Genomic DNA, 10,457 nt, shown 5'->3' with positions numbered 1-10,457 from the left:
ATTCTAAATATGAACCTTATCCATTACTTCTCATCCCTTAATCATGCAAAAAAACCCTTACCTAAAAATGTGAAGTAGTTATCGTGATTTGAATTAAAATTATTATTACTATTATTATCTAAACACCTATTGATATCAAGATGATTGGACATACACATTTAATAAATCTATACATACACCTTCAGTAGATGGTAGCATCCCTTTTGTCTCCTTAATCCACTCTTATTAACACAATAATTAAAGTAAGAATAATAACATTTGTTATATTTTAAGCAAATATGTTGATGAAATTTTTATGATATTATATCATCAAATATATTTTTCTATCAATATTTTGATATTCATAAAATGTTATAATTAAAAAAGGAAAAAAAGCTATAATAAAACAACCTATTATTCAAAAGTTAATTACAAGTTAATTTTTGTGTCAAGAGGTGCTATGGAAGTCAATATGGAAGAGATGTGAAGGTGTTAGATGTAATGTATTACACATTACATATGTCAAAGATACATTGAAAAATATATACAGAAAAATAAAGATAACTAAAGACAATTAAATGTTCACTAAAAGAGGTTTGTAGAAGAGATGTGATTCCTGTATAGTGGATTTGTGCTTAAGATGGATACATTTTCATCTTAAACTATTAAAACTTTTTTGTTATGATATTTTGTGAGAACTGAACCATACTCATTTTTAATATAAAACTCATACAAATATATTTTAATTTTAATAATGTTAATTTTATTTTTTTTATTAATCAAAACAAAAAAATATTTACATCTCTAGAGCTATTGAAATTCTCCAATAAATATATAATTTAATATCATTTTAATAAATTAAAATAAATATTAAAAAAAATCTTAAAAACAAAACAAAATAACAATAATTTAGGATCATCCAAACTGGTAAGCAAATGTAAGTGTTATCCTGATCATTTTTATAGAGCAAACACTAAGTTTTACATCTGAAATCGAAATGAAAAGGAAGTCAACTAAAAGTCTTATCCCGATCATTGCGATATGTCAAAACCTAACACATGAAAAGAGAATCCACTCAAAGTATTGAAAGTTTTATCCGGATCATTGCGATATAGCAAAACCTATCACATGCATGACTTTCATTTACTATGAAATGAAAATATGAAAGTCATAATAATATAGGATTTGCCTTACCATTTATTATATTTATTTATTTAGCTAGCCCTGGTTGTCTGCCTGCTCCATACAGACTCTACAGTCGATTCTCTTCATTATGGAGCTTTTTCAGTGACTTTCTTCCACGTAGGGCGAGATGAGATGTCTTTCCACCAGGCCTTCACATGTTTTCTCGACGATATCAGATCTCCCTTTCCGCAAACTGTGACCAGGTAGTGGGTAGTCGCCAGATGTTGCAGGTCGGCCAAGCTGAAGAAATCACCCGCCAAGTACTTGCTTTTTGACAACCTCTCCTCGTAAATATCCAACAATTTTCCCACCTTCTCCACATTCAGTTCCACTACTGCTTCGTCTGTGGTGCCTCCCTTCTTTGGGACGAACACGATTTGAGACAATATGGTCAAAGCAGGGTTATTGTAAGACTGTCCTTCTACCTCACACCACTGCTCAACCAGGGCTTCTTCCGACAGACTGTTTCCATACAGCTCAGTGCCCTGGCCCTTGTACTTTTTGGCCAAATATTTGAGGATGCCTCTCGATTCTGTTACTCATCACCAACGAAATTCATCTGTTTATCAGATCTCGAAATATAAACGTGAAAGAAACCTATGCTTAGATTATGGGGATGTGTAGAAATTTACCGAATAAGGTGAGATCCCCATCTTGGATAGTGGGCACAACTGCAAACGGCTGCAGCACAACAAGAAAACGGCGGAGGGAAAATGTTGATTAAGAACAAAATAGTTTATTTTTTTTCGATTTAACTTTTAGAGTAGTTCTCAAGTATATATAACATCAAAACAATCACATGTTACTAAACCATTATAACATTAAAACAATCACATGTTACTAGGAATCTAAATAAAAATAAATAAATTTTTCTTACATTGAGAGCGAGATATCGGGGAGAGCGAGATATCGGGGTTGCAGGTGATCACCAGCAGCGGGGTCGACGACGACCAACTCGTAATCAACTCGCTTCTCCTTCAAACAGCAAAGAACCGTTCTGGTGGTTATGGATCCGCTATAGCCGAGTACCTTGATCGTCGCCATGAAATAATATGATGCTCTCTGAAACTGCTAAGGTATGCAAAATGGATTGATGGGTGGTTCACAGAAGAAAAGCGATCTTTTAAATAAAGCAGAAGAGATGTCGAGCACGTGGGATTTGAAAATATATCTATATTCGTAGTAGAAGTCCATTCCAAGCCTATGGATATATATTTATATTCGTAGTGGGGATGGCCCAGAAGTCCATTCCATTAATCCTAAACGTAATCGATATGTATGACCTTGTCTTTTATTTCAAAATATATGGCGTACCGAGCACGCAATCAATTATTAATTCAAAAAATAATAGGCCACCCTACGTATCATAGAAAACTATGCTACCTCCACAATTGGTGACTGGTGCAGTGACTACAATTTCTTCGTCCCCGCTTAAAAGAATTTTGTCAGTCGCAGTTTCAGTCAGAGTTACCCAATTTGATTTCTCTCATGAAAAATTTAATGTGTATAATTTAATACATAAAAAAATTCCAAAATATACATTTTATAAAAATTAGTATATTATTATTATTATTAGTTTTTAAAATTTAAAAAATTGAATAAGAGGCGTAAGGAATGAGGAGGCCAGGGGTGGGGAATGGGTAGGAATTAGTAAAGTAGAGGGTTGCACGTCATAAACCCTAATTCGCTCAAATCTGTTTAATCGACACCTCTAGAGTTCATTTTCACATTCAATCTTGGAGCCCTAGCATTCCCGAGGTGATCAAGGAACCTTCGGTGTTGTTGTAGCTCCTAGAGACAACCTTTGGGTTGAAAGGAGACTAGTGCCTAGGACAACTTAATGAGTGATTTAAGGATTTACTGATATTTTCTACTACACTTCAGTATTTAACTCACAGAAGCATTAATATCTAGCTCTAATGGCCAACATCATATGCACATGCAATTTCATATGCCATTTGTAGTATATCGGATAAAATAATAAAGGAAGAAATAAAACCAATGCACATGGCTTAAAATTAAGAATATTTTTCATTGAATTTTAGTGTGAAACATATGAGAAATATGTTTAAATGAAGTGCTAAGATACATGGAGCGCATTTTAAGGATAACAATTCATATCAGTTATAGGCATCTTTAATCAACATTAGACCTAGATGAATCCATAAATCCATGAAAACATATCCAGCAGCTGCTATTACATGTATACTTAGAAGAAGAGTGAGAACATATGGAACAAACATAAGAAGGAATACATACTGCACATTTATATGAGCTAGAATCGCCAAAAACTTTCATTAATATTCCACAGAGCATACATTTCATTGACAACTTGTAGAGTTTCTCTCTTGGGAAACCAAAATTTTGAACCTCTCTTTTTGTATCATGAACTATTTTAATAGGGCCTCAGAGGGAGAGCCCATTACAAAATATTCTTTCTTGATTTTGGATTGCATCATCATAACAAAATATCAGCTTGCTCACTGGCACAATTGTACTAATAGATTATAACTAACTGACATTATTTCTTCTAAAATAAAATAGTTACATAAAATAGAGTTGGGTTAATGATCTAGAGCACAGGAGGATTGACAAACTATTCACACATTTTCCATAGTGTTGGAGCTGGTAGAGGAGCATGAAAGAATTGTTGATATGCAATTTTGAGATTCGAGACCCTTGTATAGTTCAACCTAGGGTGGAACAAGGTATTTACCAACCGTAACAATTGAAGTTCCTTTCTGAGATAGTTAACCATTGTTTTACCTTTAAGGGTGGTAGTCTTCTCATGACAGGAATCTGCCTTTCTCTTGGCCTCCACTAACATATTATTATATTGTGTCCATGGGATTAGAATTCCCACAAGATCCCAACACCTAAGAAACCCTACCCCACCTCTCTAATCAAACTCAACATTGAGAGTAGCCACATCTTTCAGTACCACCTCTACACATTCCTCAGCTTTGACTCTGGCATCCTCCTTCTAGACAAATTTAGAGATATCCATGATAACAGACACTCTATCCACAACATCAACAGACACTCTATCCACAACATCTATTGGCCTCAACCCACTGAGTGGCCTTTCATTTACAAACTAAATGAACTTCTTTGCAATTTGGGAGTTCTTTTCACCATCTTCTTTAGCAGCTAGTATGAAAAACTCATAATAATTGATTAAAATATTTTGTTCATCCATCAGAGTTATGTACTCCCAATTTCTTTTCATTTCCGCTATGATTTCATCTCATAAAAGTTGCTTGGCCTACAGGAGAGACATGTTTCCTTTTAGCGTGCATTTTAGCTCAGAAATTTCTTGGTTTGTTACCTATAGGTTCTTACTAATCAGGTCAGCTTTTGTCCTGGCTATCTCAAGTTGTTTTTATTTCTGTTTTAGGTTTCTTTGGGCAATGTCCAAATCCTTCTACACCTTCTTAAGCTCCACTTCCGAAAGCTCAATTTTGGTGAGGGTCTTGGTGAGTTGTTCTGTGGGATTTTAGGAGTTTTCAGGCACAAGCACTACACAAATGTGTGCGTCTATCCTCAACTAAAGTTTTGTTGCATATTTATTAAGGGCTACTATCTCATTGTTTCTTTTTATCAATTATTTTGCCAATATTTCTTTCTGTTCTTCCACTTATTCCAGTTCCTTAGATTTCACATGCTCACTAGCTGGCATCTTTAGTTTTTGTCTTAAGTCTTGTATTTTTTCTTGTGAACTTTGGAAAAGGGCTTCGAATGTAGCTTTGTCTTCTGGATATACTCCCAACTTCACAATGAGCTCTTTGAAGCTCTCATTCTACATGTGTAGAGATCTGGATTTATCTCTCTCTTGTTTTAACCTTGTTGTAGCCTTCTCTAGCAGCTTCTCATCCTTGCTAACGGTCATTGCATTTCTATTCAGCTCACTGTACAACATGTCTCCCACTTTCCTATGGAAGTTGATCTTATATGGTAGAGGGACACTTGTCAAGTCTAATGAAATGTCTAGGGCCTTAAATTGAGAGCGTGAAGTTAGACTGTGCTAGTGGGTGTTGTAGTGAGAACTTCATTTGATTTCTCTCTAAGTCCAAAGCAGCCAGAAGTCTAGTATGATATGGGACTGAATGAGATGCCATTTTTTTCTACATCTCTTCCCTTACCTTCTTGTTTATTTCTTCAATGAACTTTCCAATAGGCCATCTTGGCTCAGTAGTAGTTGCACTTCCTTTTGAACTTAAAATAATTACCTCTGAAGAGGATAAGGCAATAGTCTGTAATGGGTCTCCCAAAGTAACCTAGAAGCCTAGTTGATCTGGTCTTGTCTCTACTAACATGGCCACAATTTATTCTTCCTCTATCTCTTGGGTCTTTTCCTTTCTACTAGGGTGTACATCCTCCATATTGACATTTCCATTTAGTCAATGGTCCTTGTATGTGCCTTGTGCTTCATTGTTGGAGTCTCGATCTCCATCTCTGTGTTAATAGGCCACGAAACAAAGTTAGCCTTCCATTCAATCTCAGGCCTATCCTCATGCCATAAGTTGAAGCCTTTATTCTCTCTCTTCTGTTGGAAATGACATATGAGGATCATAATTCCAGACATCCCTTAGATGAAAATTCATTTGTTTGAGTAAGTCCTCAGTTTCCCTGTGGGATTGCCTGGAATTGCTAATAAAAGGTCCCATAGACTTGCCTAACTTAAACATATATTTCTACTTAGCAGGGACAAAGTGAACTTGGTCTACATTAAGGCTCTATTTGATGAATTCAAGAGTGAAAATCCTCATGGGAATAAACACATACAAGCGGTAAGGAGGAAGCTCACACCCATAGACCCTAATTTCTGTGAAATCCTTAAATAGGTACCATTCCCCCACCCTCGTATCCTTGCTAAATTGGAGGATTTCTTTTTGCTGAGGGAGAACTATGAGATGGGAAACAACATGAATTATTTTGTAGGAAATGGCCATGTAGGAGGATAAAAACTAGGAATAGCCATCAACATCTTGTATCTTCCTAACAAAAATGTCCCAGTCAAAAACACACTTCCTTTGTTCATTGGAAGCCACCAAACTAAGACCTAGACACTCGAACTCATCCACATTAGTGTACATAAACAAGAAGAACGATAAGGAATAATATCTGAAATAGGAGGTGGTGGGGAAATGGTGCAGCTGGAATCTTATGGCCTCGGTTAGATCATCATCCCCAAACAAATGATCGATTAGGGATAGGATGAACTAAATAGACTATGCAAATAGGGTTATAGGGAAATTGTCAGCAATAGGCAGACAATGTAGGCCACGGGCCAAGACTAGTTGCAGAAAGGATTGCTGCTCATCATCTAGAAGGGTAGTGTAATGGTAGACCAATGTAGTTTCTATAAACTGTTGGGGTTCAGGGGAGCTTTGGTAAATCAGGTCTTTTTGAATTAGGATTTTGACCCTGATTGAGGAGACGAAATAGTTCTTCTCGTCTATGTAAGTGGTTGTCAACCAAGAGACAAAATCAGGGAAATAGTGTACTGAGGGTACAATTTCATAGTATAGGTCTGAATCGGCCACCCGAAATGGGTCTTCTCCTCTGACGTGGTTACCATATAAGTTGAATCGAAGGTCCGTGAGGTGGTAGGCACTAGAGGGGTCAGTAATTTGTGCCTCTGTGTCCATGAGATGCTCGACACTGGAGGAGGGTTTAACCTCATGGGCTTTAGAGGTCTTAGGGGCTGCTTTCTTCATGTTCCAATGAATATTCAAATAATTTACAGGTGAAAAGGACCGACCGATTACCTAGTTATCCTAGAGATAGCTGAAAACTACATTGGAGGGAGGTTCTGGACCGGATGAGTGATTAGATGACTTTATAAAACATATGGATGGCGGGAGGCATTTACATTGAGAAGTAATATGAAACTTTTAAATATTTGAGGCAGGGAGGGATTTTATAGGCGGAGAGGGGGCAATGGTCATGTGATGTAGGATGACGTCACGAGAAGACACATGGCAGAAGGGGATTGGGTGGTGACAGAAGATAGGTGGATGGAAGCATGGGGTGTAGAGGTTACCATTTAAATTTTGAATCCATCGCTCACTTTAATTGGTGCCAATGGAATGTCCATCATGGCAGGTAGGAGAGTGAGAGGTCGGATCCATTGATTACCCCTGGGAATCAATCTAGGTTTTTAGATTGGTAGGCTTGCCAGTTTGACTTGTAAACTCCAGGGGGTAGCATCGGCTTATTGCCCGCACAAGTTAACCCCCCCGAAATGCTTCCAGGGGGGTTTTTCAGGCAGAGATCGATGGTGATCCACCTCTAAACTGATCAGAATTTAATCAAAAGGGCACACCTATTCAAAACTCCTCCTTTAACCTATCATGTTTACCTAATAGGGGCTCCATGAGTGCGGGTTTTAACCTTATATTTTCTGCCATGGCACTAGGGCTTGGTAATTTATTTTTTAGCTAGGATTATTGAATTTGACCTCTCATCTCTCTCTACATAAGTGATAAAGGGAAACAAAATTAGCTCCAATTGGGGAGAGTGTATTGTATACAATGCATTGAGAACCTGCAAATTAGTGTCGTACTCCCTGGGTATGGAGTCATTTTATTTAAACCTCCATAAAATAAAAGGTGGTAATAAAGCCATAAAATAGTGTTGGTATTTACAATGGCTCACTGGTATTTACAGTGGATGAGAGTGGATTTCTTCAGTGATGAAATTAAGGCTTGATAAACTTCCCATTCATTGGCAGCTCAAGCACGTCACCATCTAAATTTTCTAGCAAGAAGGTATTGTTCCCTTTGGTTTCGTGGACCTTGAAAGGTCCAAACCATAGAGGGTCAAACTTGCCATGTTTTCCTTTATATTCCCTTTTGACATCCCATCTATGTACTAAATCTCTTGGCTGCAGATACCTATCTTTTGCCATTTTTTCAAATAGGGACTTCATTTTTTCCTGATAATTGATCAAATTTTGATTCACCTGTTCTCTTCTCTCTTGAAGTTCTACAAACTAATTTATCCTTTTGTTCAAAGCATTTGGCTCCTCCCAAACATATTGTAAGATTTAGCTACTAGCATAGCTAATTGCATGGGGAAGATTGCATCCTTCCCATAAACCAACTCAAAAGGGGACTTCCTAGTGGACCTCTTGGTGGTAACCCTATTGGCCCATAGGAAAAATTCAGCTGTGAATCCCAGTTCTTCTGATTTTCTGATATTGTCTGCTTTAGAATCTTTGCCAAGGTTTTATTTGAATATTTAGCCAATCCATTTCCTTGTGGATAATAGGTGGTAGAATGGTCTACTATCATGTTGTATTTTTGGAAAAAATCAATCAACTTGGTTGACTTGAACACCTGAGCATTGCCAATGACAATCTTCTTAGGGCAACCAAACCCGACAAGGATGTTTTCCTCCATGAACTTAATCACTGCAACATTTGTTTCATTTTTGGCTAGGGTCGCTTCTACCCATTTAGTGAAGTAATCAGTAGCTATGAGTATCCACTTGTTCTAACCGCTGGAAGGTGGGTGTATTTCCCCAATGAAGTCCAACCCCCACTACTGAAGAAATCACCTGCCAAGTACTTGCTCTTTGATAACCTCTCCTCGTAAATATCCAACACTTTTACCACCTTCTCAACATTCATTTCCACCACCGCTTCGTCTGTGGTGCCTCCCTTGATTGGGATGACGAAGGTTTGAAACAATACGGTCGAAGCAGGGGGATTGAAAGACTTTCCTTCAACCTCGCACCATTGATCAACCAGGGCTTGTTTCGACACATTGTTTCCAAGCAGGTCAGTACCCTCAGCCTTGTACTTTTTGGCCAAATATTTGATGATGGCTCTCGATTCTGTTATTCATGGCCGAAGAAATGCATCTGTCTATCAGGTCTCCCTCTAGGAAACGAAATATAAAATAAGGCAAACCTATGCTTAGATTATGTGGGTGGGTAGGCATTTACCGAATAACTCCAAATGGCTACAGCACAACAAGAAAATGATGGAGGGACAAAGTAGTTTATTTTTCTTTCACTTTAAAGTAGCTCTCAAGTATATACAATTTTACTCAAAATTAAATTTGAATATTTATGAAGATTAAATTTTCATATTTAACTATAGTCTTACTCAAAATTAAATAGCCATAAGACCAAACCTCCACACTTAACTATTACACCATCAAAATAATTATATGTTATTTGAAATCACTAGAAATAAATGAAAGTGAATAGATTTTTCTTACATCGAGAGCGAGATATTGGGGTTGCTTGCGAGCACCAACAGAGTGGTCCACGAGGACGAGCTCATAATCAACTTGTTTCTCCTCCAAACAGCAAAGAAAGATATAAATTACATAAGCCTAAATTTGAATAACTAGTATATTATTATTATTTTTCAAAATTTTAAAAATTGAAATGTTTTTTTGGATAACCTTCTTTACTTATTTCCAAAATTAAAATAATAAAAAACAAAACGCATCAAATTTATTTTTTTTGACAAAAACGGTTATTTTTTATTTGGAAATCGGCAAAACAGCTGCCGTGGACTTAAACACTGATACACTGTAGATCCTTGTTACAGTCAGCAGGGACAGTAGAATTGGAATTTGAAAGGCCCGCTGAAAGAATTACATTGTAGTTGCAGAAAGAGGATTGAAGGAGGACTTGATTTGATCCAGAATGGCGCATTGTAGTTCCACTGCTTTTGCATTTGCAGAGAGGAGACCCACCACGCCGGAGTGCCGTTTAGTCCGTGAATCACTGCATTTTCTTTTTGAATTGACTGGTAGATTGCTATGAAGTGATCAAGAATTCAACGATCGGAAAACAAAGAATAGCGGATCTGAAACTCCATCAAAGCGGATAGATAAATGATATAGGGTCCGGATGCAACTCAGAAATCGCAATCGGAGAAAGGTGGGGGGTAGGCCCATCGCAAAGGGATGCGATGGGGGTTGGAAGTGAAATGCCAATAGACTGCAATGAATGTATGGTCAGGTCTGGGCTCTCGTCGTGCATCACATATCGCGATCGCGAAAGGGATTGCTGAATTGCGATGGGGCGGATGTGAAATGGCAATATACTGGAATAAATGAATGGTCAGGTCCGAGCACACATCGCGCATCGCATATCGCAGTGGCGAATGGTTAATGCTTTGGAGATTTGCGATGGCCGGATGCGAAATGACATGAAATATAATATATAAAAGAGGCCCGCGCCGCTTAACAGAAGGCAGCTCAAGAGGAACGATCCCGAAGCTTTGGACAGCGAAATACAGAGGCCCAGACATCTCCAGAATTAAGGAA

At 37.5% G+C, this 10,457-nt stretch overlaps 1 protein-coding gene and 1 pseudogene across 1 annotated transcript; both read right to left on the bottom strand.

Annotated features, from left to right (window-relative positions):
- Positions 1-1,060: 1,060 nt before the first annotated feature.
- LOC149140513 (glutathione S-transferase F10-like) lies at positions 1,061-2,267 on the bottom strand. Its single transcript, XM_089448288.1, has 3 exons — positions 2,066-2,267; positions 1,797-1,852; positions 1,061-1,696 (listed from the first exon to the last, which is right to left on the bottom strand). The coding sequence occupies exons 1-3, from the start codon at positions 2,206-2,208 to the stop codon at positions 1,251-1,253; spliced, it is 645 nt and encodes a 214-aa protein (XP_089304414.1). The 5' UTR covers positions 2,209-2,267; the 3' UTR covers positions 1,061-1,250.
- Positions 2,268-8,644: 6,377 nt separating this feature from the next.
- Positions 8,645-9,840, bottom strand: LOC149140512 (glutathione S-transferase F10-like; annotated as a pseudogene).
- Between the last annotated feature and the right edge of the window lie 617 nt (positions 9,841-10,457).

This window comes from Pinus tabuliformis, chromosome X, assembly GCF_031772625.1.
Source record: "Pinus tabuliformis cultivar Carrire ecotype Pingquan chromosome X, CPIR1, whole genome shotgun sequence".
Lineage (NCBI taxonomy): Eukaryota > Viridiplantae > Streptophyta > Pinopsida > Pinales > Pinaceae > Pinus > Pinus tabuliformis.
This window is presented reverse-complemented; position numbering and strand designations above follow the sequence as displayed.

Excerpts from the sequence above, each read along its gene's own strand:
- LOC149140513 (XM_089448288.1), bottom strand. The coding sequence starts at position 2,208 with ATGGCGACGATCAAGGTACTCGGCTATAGCGGATCCATAACCACCAGA. Across the intron at positions 1,853-2,065 it reads CTGCAACCCCGATATCTCGC|GCTGCAGCCGTTTGCAGTTG; the intron begins TCTCCCCGATAT and ends TTTTCTTGTTGT. Across the intron at positions 1,697-1,796 it reads TGGGGATCTCACCTTATTCG|AATCGAGAGGCATCCTCAAA; the intron begins GTAAATTTCTAC and ends GATGAGTAACAG.